At 40.3% G+C, this 23292-nt stretch overlaps 1 protein-coding gene across 3 annotated transcripts; it reads right to left on the bottom strand.

The window, feature by feature from the left end:
- Positions 1 to 352: 352 nt before the first annotated feature.
- rufy2 (RUN and FYVE domain containing 2) lies at positions 353 to 23292 on the bottom strand. 3 transcript variants are annotated; one of them, XM_085400164.1, is made up of 20 exons: positions 23040 to 23292; positions 21461 to 21639; positions 17223 to 17396; positions 16662 to 16779; positions 15099 to 15200; positions 14859 to 14982; positions 13723 to 13787; positions 13551 to 13616; positions 13085 to 13154; positions 12475 to 12576; positions 12193 to 12309; positions 11958 to 12050; positions 11067 to 11141; positions 10874 to 10971; positions 5374 to 5493; positions 5048 to 5177; positions 4809 to 4903; positions 3726 to 3774; positions 3511 to 3591; positions 353 to 3273 (listed from the first exon to the last, which is right to left on the bottom strand). In XM_085400164.1, exons 2-20 carry the CDS (start codon positions 21534 to 21536, stop codon positions 3130 to 3132), a joined length of 1899 nt encoding a protein of 632 aa, XP_085256290.1. In that variant the 5' UTR covers positions 21537 to 21639; positions 23040 to 23292; the 3' UTR covers positions 353 to 3129. The 3 variants fall into 3 exon arrangements, with proteins under 3 accessions (XP_085256290.1, XP_085256299.1, XP_085256284.1); XM_085400173.1 differs by lacking the exon at positions 23040 to 23292 and adding an exon at positions 22042 to 22125; XM_085400158.1 differs by lacking the exons at positions 21461 to 21639; positions 23040 to 23292 and adding an exon at positions 19770 to 20529.

Raw genomic sequence — 23292 nt, 5'->3', positions numbered from 1 at the left:
TTCTGGTTGAGAATGTTTTGTAAATGTGAGCCTGTGTGTTTTTTATGAATGTTTTCACAGTTCATTACAGAATTTAAAAAAAAAAAAGTTGAAATATTATATTCCACTCTCAAAGAGTGGAATTAAAATAAAGTCTATATTTGAGCTGTAAGATAGCTTGTGCAGCTGTTGTACATTTTGCCTAATAAATTTTATATTTAATTGTCTTTCTGACTGTGATGTTATTTGAGGACAAATCTCCATATTGAGGTTATTGAAATAAGAGTCCACATTTTGTTTAAAAAAAGCAAAGCTGATTCAAGTTGAGGACTTGAATCGGCTAGGAAAAAATGACAGGAAGCAGGAACCCATTCTGTGAGTGTTTAATCAGAAACTGCGAAACAGTCAAGACAACAGACTGTTGGCAACAGAGTTAATTTTAAACTGCAAAGTAAGCTAAAGGGCAACGGTGGTAATCAATATTTATATACAATATTATGTATCAACTGTACAAGTCCCACATTAATCTGGGACATTTAAGACAAAAAACAAGACTAGTCTGGGTTCAGCTCGGAAATATCTGCAAATAGATCTTCATGACATGTTTAGACTATATCGGAAACAATTTTATCACTTATTGAAATCATCCCCGGTCTATTGTCTCTTCACTGGAATTACAACATCCAGTACTTTAATGAAGAAAAAAATCAATTTGTAAACTTTGCAAGCACAAAACCAGAATCTGCACTGGAACTCATATTTCAAACTTCCATTCAAAACTCTTAGTTTGGCAACACAAATGCACTATTTTAATATGGTTAAACTTCCCCTCACGAATGGAGCAGCAGTAAAAAAAAAAACCCAAAAGTGATTCTTTAACATCTGATTGCAACAAACTTCAAGTAAACGGGGGAAAATTCAAAATTTTCAGGCTTATAAAAGTACAAATTAATGTGTATAAAACAAACTCAAATCTATACTTCACCCAGTATGATTGGCAAGTGTTCAAACATATTTTGTAAGTAGGTAACACTCACGTTTACAACCACTAACTTTAGTCGTGAGTTTCTCTAATTTCCAAAAAAACAAATGAACCAGCCACACTGAGAACGACTGAGCTCAAACTAGAGCTGACTGCATCGACCCCTCCTCTTGCTCCTTAAAGCAGCACCCACTGCATTAGTGTCACAAAAACAGTGAAACGTACCTTTAATGTTTTTTTCCCCCCCTTGGCTAGTGTTGCTACTCTGAAATATTCTGGGCTCTTGTTTTAGATCCTCAGTGTAGAAATATAGGACTCATTTTGGCAACGTGAAAAGAAGGTAATCACTGCATTTACACAGGCACATATGGCACAAATACCACAAAAAAAAAAGTTCAAGTGCTTTTCATATCCTCACGGGAAACTAGTGTCAGCAGAGCTCAAGCTGCCTGGAGCAGTAAATAGTCTGCAGATTTAGCCTGAAGTGTGACTGCATACAAATCCCATTTATAAAAATGTTCCTGGATTTATAAAAATGTAGTCCTAAGATTTTTCCCAGTGGTTATGCAAAGGAGTCTCAACATTAAATGCATACAGGATGACGAGTTCATAACTAATTTTGCTTGTGCATCTTCCAAGAACCCAAAGCATCTGAAATACGAGATCCCGGTGACTGAAGCTGAGCAACATAGACTGTATATTAAAGATGGAGATCATTTCTGGGTCTCGTGTTGTAATGGCCAGCAGCGAGCTTTCAGAAAGAAGTCAGACTATACAAATCTATTGGAATTTCTTCCTTTGAGCACCCTCATCTATGAAGTTAAACACGTTCCTCATGAGATTGTGGTCTTAATCTCTAGTGTTACATTTCACTAAATACAACATGATCTTTTATTTGTATATTATTGTCCCCATTACAGAAAAAAAACAACAAAAAAAGCAGTTTATGCCTTTTAGGTAGACCTACTTTGTGACTTAAAAACCTGGTTAATCCCTTCCCTTCTGCGCATAGTCCTGTTCAGTCCAACCTGTAGAATCAGTGTGTATAAACGGGGCATCCCCCAAACATCAAGATGAGAAACGAGAAACACTCAGCTCACATAAGGGCTTCGCTAACCAGTGAGTCCATCTTTTATATACAGTCTAAGGTCCCAAAGTGCAACATGTCATGTCAGGACATAACATTACTTCTATGTCAAAGTCAGGTTTAATAAATAACTCCAGTACTTCAGATAAAAAGAGGCCTTTAGCCTATTTTATGAGGCCATGACCATCTTCGTTCTGTGGTGATTTGTCTGTCAACCACCTGCTGCTACAACGGTGACAGAAAGTGATTTTTTTTGTTGTTGTTTTGTGGCACAACTCTTTTCTTCCTTAAACGCTGTCTGAGGCATTTTAACTCTTAATTGAGTTCTTTTAAATCCATCTTAAAAGAAGGTGCAAAGGAGTCCGAGCCGACAGCCGTAGCAAGGCCACCATGCTGCATGTGCAAACTTTAAAATCTCGCCTGTTTGACTATAAAGTTATTGTGGAGACTTTGAGGACTAACAGATGCATTAGAGGTTTGGTTCATAGAACTGTCTGCTTTTAGCTACAAGGAGTGTTCATCATAGTGCAGTTTCACTTCCACCTCTGCAGAGCCGTTTCTGCTTTCATAACCAAGCACTCACCCCCTGAACTTTAACATGAAGTCTTAGAGTTTGAGCTTTTACTTTAGTGACCATTATTTGGAGTAGCAGTTACGACAAATGGTTACCTGGTCATTGGATTGTGCACCATAAACTAAATATGGTTTCTTCGTTATTTTCATTGAGACTTAATATATATATATACACTTGGGGCTGACAGTCGTAACTATTAATATTACAGCAGACTCTTCTCTGACTACAAGGGAAGATATTTTAGAGACTCTGCAGATGTTCTGCATTCAGAGTCAAGCAGCTACATCGACAAGTTAGACAGATGCACATGTCGCTCTTTTCTTTCTTTTTTCCTTCCTTTAAACAAATGACAAATCAAGTGTAAGGATCATAAAATGCATGTGCTCCACCCCTTAGCAGCAAACACTGTAGATATAAGTTGGCATATGGATCCTATACAACACTGAAGAGGTGGTACTCATGAGTGTGACTGGTTCGAGGCCGTCACGGCAGCGGCGCAGCACTCTTTCATGTTGGATTGGAGGAGCATCGCTGCAGGAGGAGGGCGTGGCAGGTGTCACAGACTCGCACTGGTTTGGGAGATGCTGGCAGAGGAAGCTCGTTGTCAGAGCAGCTGTTACAGAAAATCTCCCCACAGTTCCTACAGTGGTGCTGTAGAAAGAGACAGAGAGTAAAACCAACTTAAATGCTTCTGGATTAATTTTACATCCATTAAGATCAACGATTCTTTTAAGTATTTCTTGGGGTCTCTGAGGTTTAAACCTATCTAAAAGATCCTGAAGATCTTTTAGATAAAATGGGTGTAAAATCACAAACCATCCAAAATCATTCAGTGCAGAATACGACCCCGGTTCAAATATAACTATCTGAAGTCAACTTAAGACAGACCTTTCTTCTTGAGATGGAGAACTCCTTCTCACAGAGCTTGCAGTGAGTGGCTTCTTTGTCCTTCAACCAAACCTGACCCCCCTGAAACAAACAACAAACCTGTGTTCTTAAATAGCACACAAACCAAAGTCAGCTTTGCTAACTACACTTATTCTGGGATTTTGCAGCTTCTTCTGATCCTTTTTTTTTTTTTTTAATTAAACTGTCTGAATTACCTGAAGAGCTTTGTTGGCTTCTTTGATGTCCTCAATCTTCAGTTTGGATCTGATTTAGACAAAATGGACAAAGTTACCAATCGAAGGGCATGAATTTCATTTTGTAGCACACGCAGAGATAAAGAAGATTTTAGCTGTAATGATAATGATATTGCTGTTGTTACAGTTTTTCTGACTCATTAAAACTTCTTAGTCTGGTGCCAAAAACCTTAAATAAAAGTATCAAACTACGTTAAAATTAACTTATTCTCACTAAACACAATTTTCCCAGTGATCTACATGTGATGCGAATGTCTTCTTCTTTTTTACATTAAACAGATGACAGCTTATAATTTAGATTTAAGCCTTAGTCACAGATGTCTAAATGCCTTTGTTGTGTGGCAGTGAAAAGCAAACTGGAAACTAAGGATGCTCATTTTTGCCACTGAAAAAAGAAAAAGGTTTCCATCCATAACTTAAAATGTTCAGTAGGGTATCTCAAAAAATTTGACGGAATAACTCAAAAAATGTTTGAGTCAAAAGCTCAAAATTTTCAAGAAAAGAACTAAAAGATTTCAACTTAATAAGTCAAAAATTTGTGTTAGTTCTGCCAGTCAGGAAGCTCTAAAAAAGACGTCATTTCAGTGTTACCCAGAAGGAGAAAGGGAGGAATCAGCTGTCCAACAGTTCATCATGACAACATCGATCAATACCTTTTATGCAGTTAAGGAGCCATTCAAAACTGAAGAACCGCCCACCAATTTAATTTGTTTACACTTGCTACACATTGGTAGCTCACTCATGCTGTTAACACCTGATTTTGGCACATGTGTCTGTGTCATGTACTTCCTAGCAGCCACTGGTTGGTCAGTATGACAGTCTTTATAGTTCTCATGCTAGGATTTACTCATAAAAAGGCTCATCTAGAATTGTTCCTATACCACATAATGTACTGTATATCTGATTCATAATCAAGTTTTAATACGCTGCATGAGAAAAATGTGGAAAGGCCAAGACTTATGAGACATTGCCTCACCTCCCTCTAAACTGCTAAGCAACTTTGTTATGGCGAAAAGAGAGCTTTTCAAAATAAAGTTTGCATACTCGCTGAGTTTGGAGCCAAGCTCCTCCAGAGCTTTTTCCTGGTCCTCACAAATGGTCTTCAGCTGAACATTTTCATCCTGGAGACGATGAAACTCCTGGAAAAATCAATCAAAGGGAAGCAAGAAAAGAAAAGGATCAACATATATCAAGTAAACGGAAATATGTACCGTCATAAGCACAAACACGCACTTTAAAAAAAACATAGCATCCTGTCCACTATTTATTTTCCCCCATCTCACCTTTTTTAGACCGTTTATCTGCAGCGCCTCTGTGCTGAGCTGAGCTACTGAGTCCCTCTCCCTGTGCAGGTCATTTTGTAACGTCTGCCTCCACTCCCTCTCTATCTTTAGGTCCGTCTCCAGCTGCTGACTACAGGTACAGCACATCCACATGTTTATATCAATAAGAAGGTGAAGGTGACAAAGTAATAGATTATATTATAGCATTCACGGATTCAAACATACATGGAAAAAAAAAAATCAATGTATCAAGTATTTATGTAAAATTTAGTTAAAGCAGTGTGGGTGGGTGTGTCTTAACCAATCCATGTAGGCGGTTTGCTTACAGTTGCTTTTCTCTGTGTTCGATCTGCCGCTGGAGGCTGTCGGCTTTGTTTGCAAAATCCAGCTTGAAGCGTCTGGTGCCCTCCTCGGCCGAGGTGCGGTGCCGCTCTGCCTCCTGTAATCTGCACCATTATAACCAGGAACAAACTCAGGACCATGGAGAGAAAAAACTGGGAGGGCAGGGAAGAGGAAGTTGGGGTGTAGAGGGAGAAAACAACATAGGGAGATGGGCAGGAGGATGGACAGTAAAGTAAAGGAGGCAAGGCTGAGGCTGGGATGAAGGAAGGTGTTGCAGTTTGAACTGCCAGGAAGTAAAACTGTGAGCAACAAAAGGACGCGTGACTGAGAATTTACCTGTGGGTGTTTAAAAAGAACAATAAGGAACACAAAAAGTGTAAAGACGGCAAAACAAAGATGCATAATCAAACAAAGCGTGGAAATCACCTAGGAGAAACTAATTGGACAAGGAGAGTAAAGGACAGCTCCTCTCACACTGAGTCTCTTTACCGTTGCTTGTTTCAGACAGATTATTTTAAATCACAACTCATGCAAAGCTACTGTAGTCCTCTTCTTTTATTTGCTCCGCCACACTCTGGCATACACCGACTGTTGACTGTTCACATAAAAAAAATGTTTCTAAACACGGCATGCTAAAGGTTTCACAAAAAACTCAAAACATACCCGGCATTTTCAAAACATCTACCTTTATTGATCACGGTGATAAAAGACAGTAGTTGTGAATTTTAAACAGCTGTACTGACTGTTTCTTTTTCTTCAGATTAGAAGTATTAGGAACATGGAGTTAAGAGTAGAATTACTTCCTGATATATCACAAAAGTCAATAAATATGCCAAGACAAACACAATAACGCAGTTCCCTTGACAGGAACTCCAGAGGTTTACAGCTGTGTAACTACAGGTCTTTTCATTTGGATCAGCTGTCTGTTCTGCAGAGACAAAACACACTGACTGATCTAAAGCTGCTGGTCCCACAGAGTAGTATCTAAAAATCTCAACCTGACAACGAGATGAGCTGTGTGCAAATTTATGTATTTTTTTAAAAGACATAGTGCACATATTTACTTTCCACTATATTACTTGAGTGTCCAAATTCTGAGCATGTGATCTAGGCTCTATATAGTGCCCCAACAACGAATGTAAACTACTTTCTGCTGACAATCTCATCAATCCTTACAATTTGTACCTTTACAGTGTCGTGTATCAAGAGAAATGGAGCAAAGTTTTGTGTCTGAAATCTCCATTTAATGCTTACTAACCAGGGGTAAGGTTCGCCATGCAGAGAAAACCGGCAGCAAACTAAAAGCAGCAGAAATTTCTGACTAGACATCTGCAGGGGGACCTCAGTGCCTGATTATGGTGAAATGTAGACAGCAGCAGAAACATTTTGTTTAGATTTGTGATGGTTTTCCTGTTCCAGCGCTTACTTGTGAGCATTAACAGTTTCGGCTGCCTGGGAAGAAAATAAAAACGCTCTTCCTGGTGGAGGAACACACAGCAAAGAACAGAAACGGTTACTCAAACAACTCAGCCAAGACAGTGTTAATGCCTTTAACTATTTTCCTAACAGGTGTGTCTGCATTTTGTTTTTCTATAGTGGCGGGAAGGTCTTTAATGATTAAGTACTAGCACCTTCCACCTTTATTTTTCATCTTGACTAAACGTTAAAGGGACTCGACTCAGCGTTAGCAGGTAAAACCTCTCAGTAGCTGTGACACAAAAGCCGAGCGCATGCCCCTCTAACTCAATGTGATCGATAAATACCTTTATGCTTACATCCAAACAGCCAGCTATCTCACTATCTGTGTTACTGCACATAAACTGACTACTGGAGACAGGAAGAATATGTAGCACTTGTATGTATGAGTGTGCACGCCTGTGCATGTTCATGAATAGTAGTGCATGATTAATTGAAAACGTTTTTTCAGTTTCTATTAAAGTATTAACTGTCTCAATATTGGATCAGTTAAACTGTCATGACAGAGTAAACTTTCCCTCACTTAGCACTAACCATAGACTGTATATAAAAGATGGACCTGGTTTCTGGATCTGAAAACTGAAGTCAGTGCAAACCTGCATACTTTCTGATGTCCAGCAGGGGGCAACCTGTCTGGTTTTGTAACCATGCTTCATTTACTTCATCATAACAAGCGGCTTCAAACAACGCTCATCTTTTACCGCTAATGTCTATTATCTCAGGTATAGCTTAAAAAAACTGGCAACATTTCAGCACTGCCAAATATAACAAATGCAATGTGGAAAGAACAGAAAATGCATTGTATATGTAAGTTACAGGTAGCTCGAACACACTACAAAAGAACAGTGAGCAGCACAGCCGCCATGTAGCCAAGGAAGTGCATTAAGATACCACACAGATGTTTTAGATGTCGTAGTTCTTCAAAAGTACAGCAACTCATTTGTAAATCTTATCAAACCTTTCATTAATTTACAGTGCTCATATATTCAATAAGGTGGCCACAAGGATATTAATAAACACTAGTTGTACTTAGCGCTGTGTTCAGTAACCAGCCTCCCCAGCACACTCTACACACTACAGCTGTGCAGAACTAGTTGATTAGATATTTAATGTCAGAAATACTAGCCGATTAAACATATTATCCGTATTTTATTAATACACGAGGACATTACTAGTTCAAAGAGGTTACAACACCACCGTCCACAACCTGGGGCTGCAACCCAACAATCGCAGGCACCTCCTCCTTTCTCTTTTAATAGAAGTTTAAAAAAAAGCGAGGCGGGAAAGTATTCTGCAGTACTCTGTTTAAAAAAATAACAATCATAGACGAACGTCTGTCAAAATGAACTGAAATATAACCAAGCAACTCAAGTGACGTGTAACCACATTCTGCACCGGGTTGTGGAAGAAACCAAGGCCGCTACTTCGGTTATCCAAAGTCTGCAGACTGTACATGTTTGCAATGTTATACACGGCGGCATTTAAAACATGATTTGATTAGGGGTGTCTGTAGCTCAGGAGGTATGGCAGGTTCAGTCTGTAAGCCAAATATCGTTGGGCAAGATAATAACCCGAAGTTGCTCTTCAATGCATCGGTATTCATCGGGGTATGAATAGATATGATAGAAAGCGTTTAACCATAGAAATAAGTGCTTAGATGAATGGGTGTGAATGATGCTTGTAAAGCGCTTTTAGTGCTCAGAGTAGAAAAGCACTATATAAGAAGCAGTCTATTTACCATTAACACAATTAATGTGATTAATGGTTTCATATAGCTAAAATACAAAAATTCTAATGTATGATAAAGTTTAAGCTTATCATACATACACGTGGTAAATTTTTGGATGTTTTCTGTCTTTTAGAGTAGTCAACTAGTCTAATTTTTCCTCTCATTTAACAACTAGTACGGTAAGTTAACCACTAGGAGCATCCCTACTTTCAACACAGCTACCTCTGAGAGAGGGTGGCATTGAGCCCATAAATGCCTACAGAAACATGGATAAGAAATTAAGTAAATTACAGTTAATGGAGTCAAATACTCTGACAGAATTGCAAAAACGAGTCAGAGATGTGAATAAACCTCTCAGTCATTAGTTTAAAGTCGTCCTAAATGCAGCACGATGTTCAGTTTGTACATTATGATCCATACTAGGAGTCTTTTAGGGTGGGCCTACATAACTTGCGTGTAACATCCCTCCATTTCTTACTCAGATCCTCCCCTCGTTTGTCATGTTTCAAAACACCAAGGTGGCAACAATCAAAGCGCTCAGCTCACAGTAACTACATCCATTTTTTGTATCCAGTCACTGTTGACCAACAAACCTCTTAAAGTTGTTTGGATGCATTTTAACCAAAGATCACGAGACACGGCAATAATCTCTTTGAATCCCAGCACTTTGCTGATGAAGTAAATAAATCAAACATGCAGTCCCAGTTTCACCTGAATCTGTGGCAGCTCTCAGGCCCTAAAACCATCTGAATATTATGTGCAAAAAAACAGGAATGTTCTTCTAAGTAAAGTCCGTTTAGTCATGCGCTCATATCCTCAGAAGGAGATGTCCTTGACTAGCTTATACTGGTGCTCTGTGTCTGTGCTGGCACACTTGACAAATGACATAGCAAGCGTTCTGGTCTGACTGAGCAGATCCTTATCACTGCACAGAGGAGCAGGGATAAAAATCGGGAAACGAAAAAAAAAAAAACATTAAACATGGAGGTTTCGAGGGAGCAAAATGAATGGATGGAAGTTATAAAAGAGAAACAGAAGGGAGGGAAAAAAGAGGAAAGAAAGGAGGGAAGGAAGAAAGGATGTCAATACATCAGTGGCCCGGGTTATACTTAACACTTTTTGCGACTTAACATCACAAGCACAACAGGAAGTGTAAACGTAAGGCATTGTAATATTCATCTGAGTAAGCTTGAGTAATGAAAAGAAGTTGGAAAAAGAGGGCAAGGAAATGCAGAATATAGATGATTATGACTGCGGCAGATAAATCTGGAATTTCCCAGCTACATCTGCACAACACTGCACTATCAACATGGAAGATTTGAGCCTGGACACAAAGCTTTACGCTCACAACAACTACATGTCCGATTCTCAGGGGGCGATTTTCCATTAGATGTAATAAAGTTATTCTTCATAAGATTAGATTTACTTTATTAAAACGTTTTAGCTACACCACAAAACTCCCACTAATGTGTCCTATAGCACCGGCCTACAAACATCTTTAGGATAGCCAAAAGAAAACATTCACAACCAATCGCAAATAGGATGGAACAGATTTAAACCAATGGGAGAGGAGATGGGAGAGGTGGAGTGTGTTGACTGGAAGACAATGGGCTTGGGTAGGGGAGGGGGGATCATAAAGCATCAATGAACTCGCAGATAAAACCACAAACATGGAGCAGGTACACACTGAAGGACTGAAAGACATGGGCCAATAGCAACAGAGCTGAACATGCATGAGATTTACTGCAGTGTGTCAGATATGATAAATATGGGATTGCAGGGTTTCCACAAGGAAACTAGTAATAACATATTGAACTATTGTCTTGATGCTAGGCATCTGCCTAGTGGCTCTGCTCCCCTCTGAAGAAGAAAAAAAAATCAAAGTTTTTGTCTTTTTTTTTTGTAACCACTGCACAAATCAAAAACAATTAAATGTTTAGGGAGAAGAGAAAGGTGCATTTCTACTTGTTTGTTATGTTTTATGTGACTTTTATTACTTCTATGGGCTACCATCAACCAATCTGCCCTATAGAACATATTGATTAATAATCATAGTCCCAATTCTTTTCTGTTTAGAGTTATTTACACTGAAACATAACAACATCATCAAAAAAAATTCTCAGAAATATCAAACTTACTTTTCTAAAGAGGCATAAAGTATTATCAGCTTAACTTAAAGGTTCAGAAGTCTGAACAGAGCAGCAGAGAACATGGTGTAAACACCTGGACGTGAAACAAAGGGGACAAAGTGCTTTGCATCCAGAGGCTGTGTGTCTCACCTTTGCTCCAGCTGCTTCATGGTGGCAGTGATCTGATTGGTCTTCTCCTCCAGACGACTGATCACATCATTCTTCTTCTTCATTTCCTCGTCAGACGACTTAAAAAAAAAGAAAAAGGGAAGTAGTAAGGATTACTATAGTTCTGTTATTTCTGGATCTTAAACATTATATGACGATGAGTGTGTGCTTGTACCTGCATCTTCTGGTACATTTCTACATTGATGGCTTTGACCTCATCCAGCTGCTGTCTCAGTCCAATCAGTGTGTCCTATTAATGAAATCAGAGACTTAGCTGTGTTCTGGTCCAGTATTGGCTGTCTTCTTTACGCACACATGCATGTTTTTTGTTTTTTTGACTTACTATAGCAGTTACAGAAAACTGGACGCTCATATTAAACATTCCCTGTGAGACTTCAGACGGCTCTAAATGCTCTGCAACCAACAAGTTCTTCTACTCTTCTTATCAAAGAAAGCAGATAATTATTACTGGCTGCAATCCAAGATAGTGAAGTTAAGTTTGGGTTGACTGCAGGACAAGATTCTCTGTAGAGAAGCAACTGAATGATATAAAGAATCTGCATAACATCAGACTGACCAGTGAGTCACCTGGTAGGGAACACATTAGACTGGAAGCAGCGAGCTGGTTAGCAGTGACTGAACATTAAAATCAGGAGTGTGAGGGTTATAAATTGATCCTAATCACAGATTGGGTTATTTGTTTTACCAATAAAAGTTAAAAAAAAAAAAAATACTGGCATTCACCAGTGCTACCCCTCAGCCTCCTAGTCAATACACCTACGGTATCAATTTGAAAATCCTAGGTCACCTCCTTATCACGTTCACAAGACTTTCAGAAAACTCATCCCATTCAGAAACTTGGGAATCCATGTTGCCCACCCACCCGGCAGGGTGATGACAATATCCCATCAACCTTTTTTGAACAGGTAATGATGGCTGACATTTTCTATCCATTGCAGTTGGAATTTTAATTATGTTTGCATCTCCTCACAAAGATGAATTAATGCCGCTGCTTCAGTATCAGTAAGTAAGAATCTGTTCTGAAAAACAAAATATTTGTTCTTACCTGTTTTTCGTGAATATCTTTCTCCAGAAGTTTCATGGCGAGCTCCATTTCCTGCTTCATCGACACCTGGACCACCAGCTCATTCTCCACATCCTGAAAATGGCAAAATGCATAAATGTAATGTTTGTTTATAATGACGTCATGAACACATTCTACACACACACACACATTCTACACACACACACACACACACACACACACGCACACACACACACACGCACGGCCACTGTCTGACCTGTCTGAGCTGACACTCCTCTTTTAGCTGTCTTCGCACCTCGTTGTACATCTCATCCAAACCCTGACGAGACTGTTTGTACGTGTCTCTCTCCACTGACACGTCACCTTGAGTTAACTAAATTAAAAAATTAAAATAAATAAAAAAATTAAAAAATAAATAAATAAAAAAAAAAACACCAATAGGGAAACTTTATATGGATGGATTGTAAGACCTAATTTCCGTTTCACTTTTAGTTGAAAAAATAACATTCAGAAACGTTCATTTTGTGACACAGTGTACCTCTAAATGTTGCTGCGTCTTCAGCAGAATGAGGGTGTTTTCACTCCTCAGCTGCTGGTTTTCTTCCTGCAGTTTGATGATGTTGTTCTTGGCTATGGCTAACTGCACACACAAACATATCCACATGTATTAGGAAACATGTTTAAAACCTAAAACATTAAAATCTAGTATGGTATAAATGGATATCACAAGTAAAAGACTGTCTTCACTTGTTTTGCAAATTTAGGTTTCTTCTACCCACACACATTGGACATTTTGCTTAGCAAATGGTCCCAAAAAAGGCAAATTCGTAGATTTCTCTTAAATAAGCTTAAACACAGATTTGTTGGCTTTACTGTACATGACTTAAAGGAGTAGTCACCCTTCAAAAGCGCAGTTTGAAAAAGAAAAACCCTGATAAGAAACTCCAAATTTGGCTGGAGGATTACAGCTTAAAGGTTAGACATACCTCAAACCTCTAACCAAGTGGTGTCACTAGAGAGCTGCATGTGCAACCGTGTAACTTGGTGACACAGACACTATTATACTCCAAATATACTCTATGACTTTAATGTGTAACAGACAAATGCTTCTCCACACAGGTGACAGGTGGGTGATTATTGGTTCTCACCTCCTCAATGAGTTTAGAGTTGGACTTCTCTAGAGAGTCGACTCTGCCCTGAAGCCCGTGAACTGTGGAGCTGCATGAAGAAACAACATTATGGTGGGCCTCTGACCTCTATATGAGTTTCATTAAATTAATGTGCAAACATTTAATATTTCGTATATGAAACCAGGACTGCAGTAGCTGTAATATAATCACAGCCGCCACACAAGTAGGGTTTATTTAAAATTGTTAGCATTAACGAAAGACTCAGATTAGTCTCCGTTCATTACTATCAAGTCTGTGAGAAGACAAAAGTTGGATTTCTAAACCACCCAGACGGGTTTAATCTCAAACTCTGGAATACTTTTATTCTGGGACGTGTTGTGGTAAAAATACAAAAACTTCCTGCAACTTCCTGTCAGTTATTAACAGCACAATCTGCAGGTCCTCCAGCACACAGGTCTGTTTCCAGTACAAACAAATGTCTTACTTGAGCTGTCGGTTCAGTTCCTCTACATAATTCTTCTGATCCAAGATGGATGCTATCTGGCTATTCCTGTTGTCATAGAAACAGACACAAGAGAAAGAGAGCTGCATCACATTTGGGGAAAGAAACCAGCTGCATCAAACCGAGGAGAGAGAAGAAGAAAAAAAAACTGTACCTCTCTTCACTCCTGTAATCATCTATGTCATTCTTCAAATACATGGAGAAGTCGATCACCCCGACCTTAAATGAATAAAACGAAGGCGCTAGTATCACTCAGAGGCAGGCATGTTGCTTTTCACAACGACTGCACAAACATCAATTTGAAGGAATTTGAAGAAATCCAGACCATTTACAGAAATTAGATGCCTACAAGCACATGTTGACTTATTTAAAAGTCACAAAACAAACACAATATATGCAATTTGTAACTACAAAAATGTATCAATTAACCGCATGCATGCATAAAAGCCACCGGCTTGCTATAGCACTATTAAAATGGTGAGTTGGAGAAGAGCTGATAAGAACTTAAAGGAAAGTTAAAGTAAACCAAGTCCCCATCCTTTGGTTTCATCCTGTCAAAGGAGAGGATGTTATCTGTTAAATGACCTCAAAAATTGAAACATAGTACTGCTCTCATTTCATTTCTGCCCAGTCAAGCTCTCTACTGGTGCTTGGCTTCTACGGTGAAACACAGATCAAATGAGAGTCTTACACACACTTTTAGACACACTAGATGCAGCTGTAGATGTATTCAGGTTTGTGTAATCTGCTGTCCTGGGCTAACGGTTGAGGCAGGATTGGTTTTCGTCACCTCTAGTCAACACAAGATTTCTGCTACCTAATGAAACATGCAGGGCTTTGGGTGTTGTGTCTACATCTTTATATTTAGGCCTCTGAGGCTCCAACATGAACTCCAGTGGCTCTGAATTTTGTTTATTGCGCCTTTAATCAAAATCACGATTAAAAGAAAGAAGAAGGAGAATTTAAAAAAGGCAGTTTCCAATTGATTAATACTGAAAATAAATATTAAGAGAGAACACAGACTGTTTTTACAAAGGGAGTCAGAGATGCAGAGATAAAATAACTTAAACTGGCAATCACACTTCCTGAAACCACACAACAAAAGATAAACTGCTTATGCTCAAAGGTCACGTAGTACAGGACAAATGAGTAACATTCTTTGCTCCACTGACACAAAACACCACCCTCTGGTGCTTGGTATGGTGTAAGCAGGAAATTAAATAAAACTGGCTACACAGCAATGTCAGACTTTTTCTAATATCAAAATATTTCTCCCCGTCAGTGGCGTACCTGAGAGTCCAGGTCCTCGCCTTTCACACACAGGTTAGCATCGATGACGTTAAGGCCCACCAGCAGGCCCACGATCACTGCTCCCTCCTCCTCCAACATAAGAGCCGAATTCTCATAGAAATCACTGAGGAAGCAAGAGATGACATCATCTGTTACCCTCAACGGCCTGAACAGTCAATCGGCAATGTTTCATTATAAATATATAATAATATTCACATATACACATTCTCTCTGGTGTACCTGAGCAAGTCTTTTCTGGTGATGAGAAGTCGCAGGTAGTCGGCCAGCCGTTTCTGCATGAGAGCCAGGCGCAGCCATGCTCTGGCTCTGCCTAATGGAGTCCTGGAAACAAACACCAGTGATAAGGTTGGATTTCAAGGTGTTTCTGAGGGTCTGTCTACTCAAGTCTGCTGTAGTTAGATTCTATTTAACCCTGACTCTTGTTACTGTTCATCATCTATGAGATGGGAACAAGAAAGTGCAGCATTCAGTATTTTCTCTTAAAGTTTGACAGAGATTTCGAAACATTTTCTAAATACTGAATACAAGCTTTTTCTATTTTCAGTGTATTGGTGTTCTCTCTCAATCCGAACATCCAAAACTTTGCTTTCTTTGTGGGCACAGACACTGTTTGAGCTTCCTTGTATCAAACCTTTGCGTCGGCACTCAGCGTTGCTAAAATCCTGCTTTTTTGCACGTCTGTTGCTCTTACTCAGCCCCAGCAAAGGAAACAGACTCTGTTCTCTGTGTGAAACAACACAACTGTTCCTCATTTAGGACCAGATCAAACTCGAGAACTTAAAGCGTGGCGTGGAAACTGTCCATGAACGAGGTTTAGCGTAATCCTCCTCGCTAGATCCACTGAAGGACACACCTTCAGTATGAATGCAGGACACGACACTTTTTGTTGTTGCTAAACACATCACTTCCAAACTACATAAAGGTTGGTCCTGCTCTATCGCTAACATTATTTTTCTGAATTTTCAGAAGTTTCTGCCAAAGACAGTTCCACGTGTCACATGTTCAGAAATTGTGTCGATATGAAAGAAGAATAGGGAAATAGGAAGAAATGAAGCGGCAGAACGATCAAAGGTGAAGTGAAAGTAAACACCCAGGTACTTCCCTGAGCTGGCTCACGTCACATTCTCATTTCAGCGTTGATTTGCAGTCTCACACTAAATCCCTTGTTTGCTTTTACACCTGTGCACTGCTCTCTGTGTTTGTGTCACAAGTGGAGCTGATCATGAAATTTGAGCTAAGAGAGCTACTACCCTGTTTTGCTGAAATATAGAAAAGAATGAAGCCTGTAAAATGAGATAACAACCTGTGTCTTCACTGGAAAAACACTAGCTCCTGCATTAGCATTAACAGCAAGCTAGATGTAGTTAAAACCCTATTACATTGGCGCGATATGGCAGCCTCGCTTCTGTCAGTCTGCCCCAGGGCAGCTGTGGCTACAACTGTAGCTTGCCTCCACCAGTGTGTGAATGTGAGAGTGAATGAATAGTGGTATTGTAAAGCGCTTTGGGTGCCTTGAAAAGCGCTATATAAATCCAATCCATTATTATTATTATTATTATTACTACATTGATTTAACAGAGGCATTATCTGTGCTCTAATCAGTAAAATGTTTACACAGAAAAGCAGATAATTCACGGCTGTGTCATGAGATGTATAGCGCTTTTTCTGGAGAGGTGTATGTAGTACTATAAATCAAGCTTTACTTCTGATTATGATTGCACGGTGGACGAGGGGTCAAGCCATATGAGAGCAAACGTGTGTGTAAATACATGTACTTCTTACTTAAGTCCTGGCAGGTCTCGTACGGACGCTGAGATCTCTGCCGCTTCGGGACACAGTTTCTCCACCAACTCCAGAGGACCCCACAGGGACTTATTAAAACCCAGAAAGGACTTCTTCACTGGAAAAAGAAGAAAGCAGGAAAAATCAGACATCACAGATTCCCAGCTTACACATAAAATTAACGCCAGCAGGAGCAACAAACTAAATCACAAAGTTGGAACAAAAACTGGCCAGAATATGGAGATTTATGAGTCACTGAGAGACGTAAGACCACTGAACAAATGCTCTCCATCATGGACAAGACATCACACCTGCTCATATACTACAGAGGCACCAGAGCTTATTATCACTCAGATTTATTCAATCCCACTGCCATAAAGAACACCTCGAGAAATCGCTCCTGCAGTTCTCTATAAAACTTATAAATTGAATCAAACTCTCTTCTTTTTCAGAACTGTGGATATTATTTATTAAACACAGTAATTCCCACTGCACGTTCAGTAAACAACAATAACAAACAATCTATCGTGCAGTACACTAGCACAACGCTGACATCTTTACCTCTGAGCCCGTGTTTGAGGCAGTGCTCCATGACCACAAAGAACTGCTGGAGAGGGGGGTAGTCTGAGTCCAGGGTCCGCCCGAAGCTCAGAGCCGACTCGATCAGACCTTTGATACTCAGCTTGGCCATATTCAGTAAGTTAGCTCGTTCCATAGCCATGGGATCTCGCAGGGCTGCGGGAAAACAAATGGCAAACACTTTTAAAAAATATCCATGGCTTTACATTTTCCTCGTACAGAAATACAGATTTAGAAAGAAATTATATGGAGTCTATTACATTCTCTTAAGAACTCCATGCAGAGTTTAATCTAGGTTTAAACACAGCCACTGCACAGCAACAAGAAATAACTATTAAGAATGATTTATTTACCTTTACATAACACATTATTTCTTTTGTACACACAGAATGCAGATAGAAATTAAAAGGTAACTATCTCTCAGCAGGAGCGCCACCAGATTTTTTTCATAAGGGTGGCCATATTGATAGCACAGAAAATAGGTACACCAAATAAGATTTTGAAATCTATAATAATCTGTTTTGATTGACCGATTGATTGACTAATTGACTGACTGAAAGTCCCAACCATTAGTTAATGATTGAAAAGGAAGAAGCTTAAGAGTCGCTCTCCCAGAATAGAGTTAGCTTAAAGAGCAAACTTATTCAGGAAAAACAAACAAGTATTAGATCATGTAAAACTGAAAACTGTTGCCTGTCTCTATGTTGGCCCTGTGATCTGTCCAGGGATTGGCACCAGTTTTTCTGCAACCTTATTACATTATTACCAACACAGGACAGTTTTGCCAGGGGGTGGGGTGCAAATTTGGCCCCCACTTGGAGGCGCCCCTGTTTCTCAGAGATTTGCGGGGCTTCATTTAATGATCATTTTCAAGATGTCTCACTTTAAAAGCTTGACAGATTGATGATGTTTTTGTCAGAGGGCTAAAAAACTGAGTCAGAAGGGGTTAATGTCATACAGCTGGTAATTATCAGAGACAAGCTTGCTATACTGAGTAAATACCTTGACGTCAGGTTGCATATTTGTAATATTTTCTGATAGTCTACCTGAACAGATCAGAAATGTGTTAACAAATCTTTGTCCCAGTTCTGCACCCATTATGGAAATTATCCTAGGCATGAAAAGCCAACATCCCAGAGAGGTAAGGCTTTTAACTAGACAACCCAGTTAATGTAAAGCCAAACAGCAGAACAGGACACAGCAGGGTCAGGTGAAAGCGTGCAGATATGTTGCCTAGCACCTTTAATTGCAGTGACAGGTTGGCCCTAGAGGGAAAGACTTATCAAACCAGGTCATGTAAAGCTGTTGATACTAAAATGCTTAACACATGTACCATTATGAACGTTAAGGAAGCCTATTATACTCGACTTTATTTGCTGCTCATATTACACATGAAATAAAAACCCTCTCAAAAAACAAACAAACAAACAAAAACAACAGGTCAGTTAGGCGGTCAAATGCTTCATTACAGATATTTTTCTAAACACTTGTCTCTGCATGATGTCAGTGAGTGCAAATATCCACAGCAGGTTTCTGAAGCTGGCCACGAGCCAAATTTGAAAACAACAAAACACATGTCAAACATTTGAAAAAGGTTTAAAGTGTTTACTATCCCTGCATCAGAACATTTATTCAACTTAGCTGTTTTTGTGCCCTACCAATAATGTCCGCCCCTCAGTTTAAAAATCACTTGGTTAAAGAGGTGTAAGTGGTTTAAAATAGCTCCTATCAGACAGATGACCTGATGGACAACACCAGTAGATTGGAGAAGACAAATAAGGACCACTTTGATCTGTTAACCATGCAAAGTTACTCTAGTAGAGCCAAATAAGAAATGTGCATATACTGTGCCTTTGAGCAGCTAAATTGTCTTGAGTGTTGCCATAAATCATGACAATCTTTCCACAGATACATCTTCATCAGACTAAAACACAGAGGTGATGCAAAGCAATTAAAAGCAACAAGCTCACTCGTGGCATAAGGCTGGAAGTTGCAGGGGTTTAAAATTCGTGCTAACAATGCAAGCATTTATCAGAAATAACTGTTAACTGCCTGTTTCATCCTTAATTCAAACCCAAGTCCGTGATGTACATCTGAAACCAGCCAGATTATTTATAGCTCTGAGTGTGGGAGGTGATGTGGTGACAGAGACAGACACTCGGGCTGCTGGGCAGAGGCAGTAAAGCTCTACAGTTACTGATTTTGTGAGATCACCAATAGGGTGACAACACATGCAGCTAACAGCTCTGCAGCATGATACAAACCCCGGGGGATGCAGAGGGGCATTTTCCATTTGCACCAACGCAGCATGTGATGTTGCAGGCAGTAAAGCTCCAGAACAACTAATAACAATAAGGCATGGGGACCTATTGTGCAAAAATCATACCGTTAGAAGTATCAATTAACTTAATTAGCGACTGTTTTAACGTAACCAACATCCAAATTAGTTACTGGATGTCATCAGTCTCGTCATCAGTAACCAGGCAGTCCTTCACACCCTCACGGCCCGAGAAGCTCATCAAACTCTACCTTGGACGGCCCAGTCTCCTGGCAGGGACGTCCTGTGTTCCGACACTTTGGGCAGGACGTGAATGCTTCCTGAAATGGTCTCGGACGCCTTTCTGGCCAAAGCGAAGATAGGAGCCTGCCATCGCCCGTCTCCTCCACCTCCTCCTCTCACTGTGCTGCTGCTGTTAGCTTTATCCCCTGCAGCAGCCTTCTCCTCCTGAAGCCTCAAAATCCCAAATACCTGGGATTTATCCTTGCTGCTGTCCGCTTCGGACAGAGACAGGTCGTGCTCTGCTGACGATGCCATGTTCAGGCGCTGAAATGACTGTAGCTAGGTGTGCTCTCCGCTGCGAAAACAGCCAGATTCAAACGGTTTTGCTAACCGTCGGCGAGCTAGCTTTGATGCTCAATTCCTCTGGCGAGCATAATGACAATCGCTGCGTATATGTCTATTAAAAAAATACCTGTGATGGCACTGGGCAAAGCAATGACAGCTCTAACCAGAATCAAAACCTGTCGTTACGTCTCCGAGCTCCAAAACGTATATTTGGCGCCGCTCTCGCTACATGATGAAGGTGAGCGCAGGTGCCGACCGCACAGAGAACCGCTGCTCAGTAAACGTGTATTTTCTATACATCGTGGTGGCGTAAAGATTTGTTTACAGCCAGCAGACCTAACCGATAGTTGGCGTCTCCGCCGTGCCACTGCACCCGCCCGAGGGGAGGTGTCACACACGGCTCACAAGACACACAAAAGGGAGCACTACGTAATGATTTTAGAGCCTGCTCTGCCGCCCCCTGCTGCTGGAAACGGGAACTGCAGCTCTGCCCGCAGGTGGAGCGTGTACAGAAAAATAACAGGCTCCTTCCGAATAAAATCTGTCTTCTTTCTTGCTACCTTTAGGGGTCGCCACAACGGACCACCTGCCTTAATCTCACCCTAGCATCCTGTGTCACACCAACAACCAACATACATGTCCTTCACAAAATCCATGAGTCTTCTCTATGGTCTTCCACTTTTCCTCCTGCCTGGCAGCTCCACATTCAGCATCCTTTGCGCAATGTATCCACTATCCGTCCTGTGCAAATGTTCAAACCATTTCAACCTTGTCTCTCTTTGCCTCCAAACTGCTCAACTTGAGCTGTTCCTCTGATGTACTCATTTCTAGTCTTGTCCATCCTAGTTACTCCCCATGAAAATAAGCTCTGTAACCTCTCTTGTGCAGTCAGAGCAGATCGCCGATGTCTTCCCACCCCAACCTTGAACTCATCTACCATGGCGTCCCCTGCCCTCTATACTAAACCTACAGTAGAAAATTCTTAAATAGCAATGCAGAAGCATATTAAAAAAGAACAGTGGAAATCATAAACACCCCCACACAGTCACCAGTATAGAGAAAGAAGACAAATATTGGCAGAGAGCACAGCTAAATGGAAAACTTGATTAGGTTTAGAGCTGATACTAAAGGCTGCAGCTAATAATCATTTTATTTTCAAATAATCTGAAAAAATAAAATGCCATTCAGCAGATTCACTGAACACAACAGCATAAAAATGAAGCATCATCAAACTTATTTGCCATTGTCAGTGGCTGGTTTTCTAAATCCCTGAACATCCTATTAAACTCTTGTACCTCACCTGTTTTAAAGCAGTGATTTGTGGGTAAGCCACTGTTTTTCAATGTGAGAGACCAAACAGAAATTTCCATCATACCTTGGCTGTAGGCTAACCGCTCCATACTCTCACTATGAGTGATGCCCCAGCGGTGGAGACTCTGAGGGGAGTACATGATGAGTAGGGCTCTTTTCTGCCCACTGGGAACTGACGAGTAGATCCTCCCTCCTGAAGTTGTCCACTCTGATCCGTCAGCTCCACAGTCAGCTTATCCACTTCTGAGGAACAGATAGTAAAGAGGGTAACAGACTTTTAAGCTCTTTAAGATTAAATTACATAAGTGATTGGCATTATTTTGACTTCTTTCATACATAAGACCACCTAAAGTCATACATTGCTAGCATTTGTTCACCGGCACACCAGGATGTGAAGATGTGGATGGTTTTGAGGTAAACACACTCTGATTATCTGCTGCACTTCCTCTTTTTAAATCCTCATTTTGATCACTGACCCCCAAAACACATCACTCACATATACAAATCCTTTGATGTTAATAATAATATATGCTAAAAGTACCTTTGCTCAAGTATTTCATTTATCCTAAAAACTAAATTTCCCAAAATGTAAGTGTATTTAAGTAAAAATACACTCACCACCACATTTAACAAAAGGCTTTTTACCTTTTCTTTCAGCTATAAGGAATGCATCCACTGGGCCACCGCCTTTCCATCATACAGATCTAAAAGCCTCCAACCACACCAGCAGCACAATCCATTACAGTTGTGGCAGCATAGAGGGTTATAACACACTACACAACAAAGAGCACTGTTTCTCCTCTCTCTCTCCATGTCTCTCTAATACCTCAGGGCTGACCAGGAATCATATGACCAGGTTTGGGCAGATCTGTACATTCCCTGAATGCTACCACCATTAATTCTCAGAATCTTCATTTGTCAGTTCAGTCAGTAGAGAATAAAAAATTCAGGCTTCTGCTATCTCAGTTTTTTTTCCCATACCTCACTGAATTTGTCTGTATCCATCTTTATGTCGTGTTTGTTAGAGTCACCGAGTATAACCATGACTGTATAACTATGCATCACCGTTCAAGTTAAAATGCACTGGATTTTAAATGTAGTTATTCTTTTATTTCATATTTTAGAGCAGTAGCTTTAATACATTTCAGTTAAAACTTCTTTAGAACCAGAGCTGTATCATGTTCCCGTCTATCTCCTCCCTCCATCCATGAACCACACCTAAACATTCTCACTACACACCACTTCCAGCATGGTGTGTTTTTGTGCCATTTGACAATCCCTGGGACACGCCCTTCTGCCCGAGAGACAGCACAATGAGCCAATTGACATCCCCCACTGGAAGCTCTTTCCACCAATAGGGGTGTGGTACTGTTTCATCGTAGTAGGCAGCCATTCATTGTGCAGCAATGCTGCTGCAGTTGGAGTGGTGCTGTGATCACACTCTGACAGAGTCACAGATTTATTAATATTAGTTTCAATGACAAGGAGCAAGGAGGATATCAGGAGTGACACATCTTATAAATAGAAAACACAGTATAATTACAACATGCACACTACAGATTACAGTATGTGTGACAGCTAAGTATCACTCCACCACTCATAATGTGCCGTCGTTACTTAAACATGTGGATGGTGCATCTCACCTCAACAGGGAAAAGCGGTGCGTTGATCCTCGGTTATCGGTTATGTCAGCGTCTCAGCAATCTGTAATCCGGTCACTTTCAGGTGATGACTCTGTGAAAGATTGGTTTGATGTACATCAAAGGTTCACCTTATCCATCCAGTTACCAGCTCCCAGTCATCTGGTGACAATAATCTGTCTATCTCGCAGGTGGTGTATGGATGCAGTATCACAACATGACTGTAGTTCAGGAGGAGTAAGCCGGTACACGCTTG

The sequence above is a fragment of the Rhamphochromis longiceps genome, linkage group LG1, assembly GCF_057381845.1.
Source record: "Rhamphochromis longiceps isolate RC_006_pf linkage group LG1, R_longiceps_female_GT1.1, whole genome shotgun sequence".
In the NCBI taxonomy this organism is placed as follows: domain Eukaryota; kingdom Metazoa; phylum Chordata; class Actinopteri; order Cichliformes; family Cichlidae; genus Rhamphochromis; species Rhamphochromis longiceps.
Note: the sequence above shows the minus strand (reverse complement) of the source record. Positions and strands in the feature narration are given on the sequence as shown.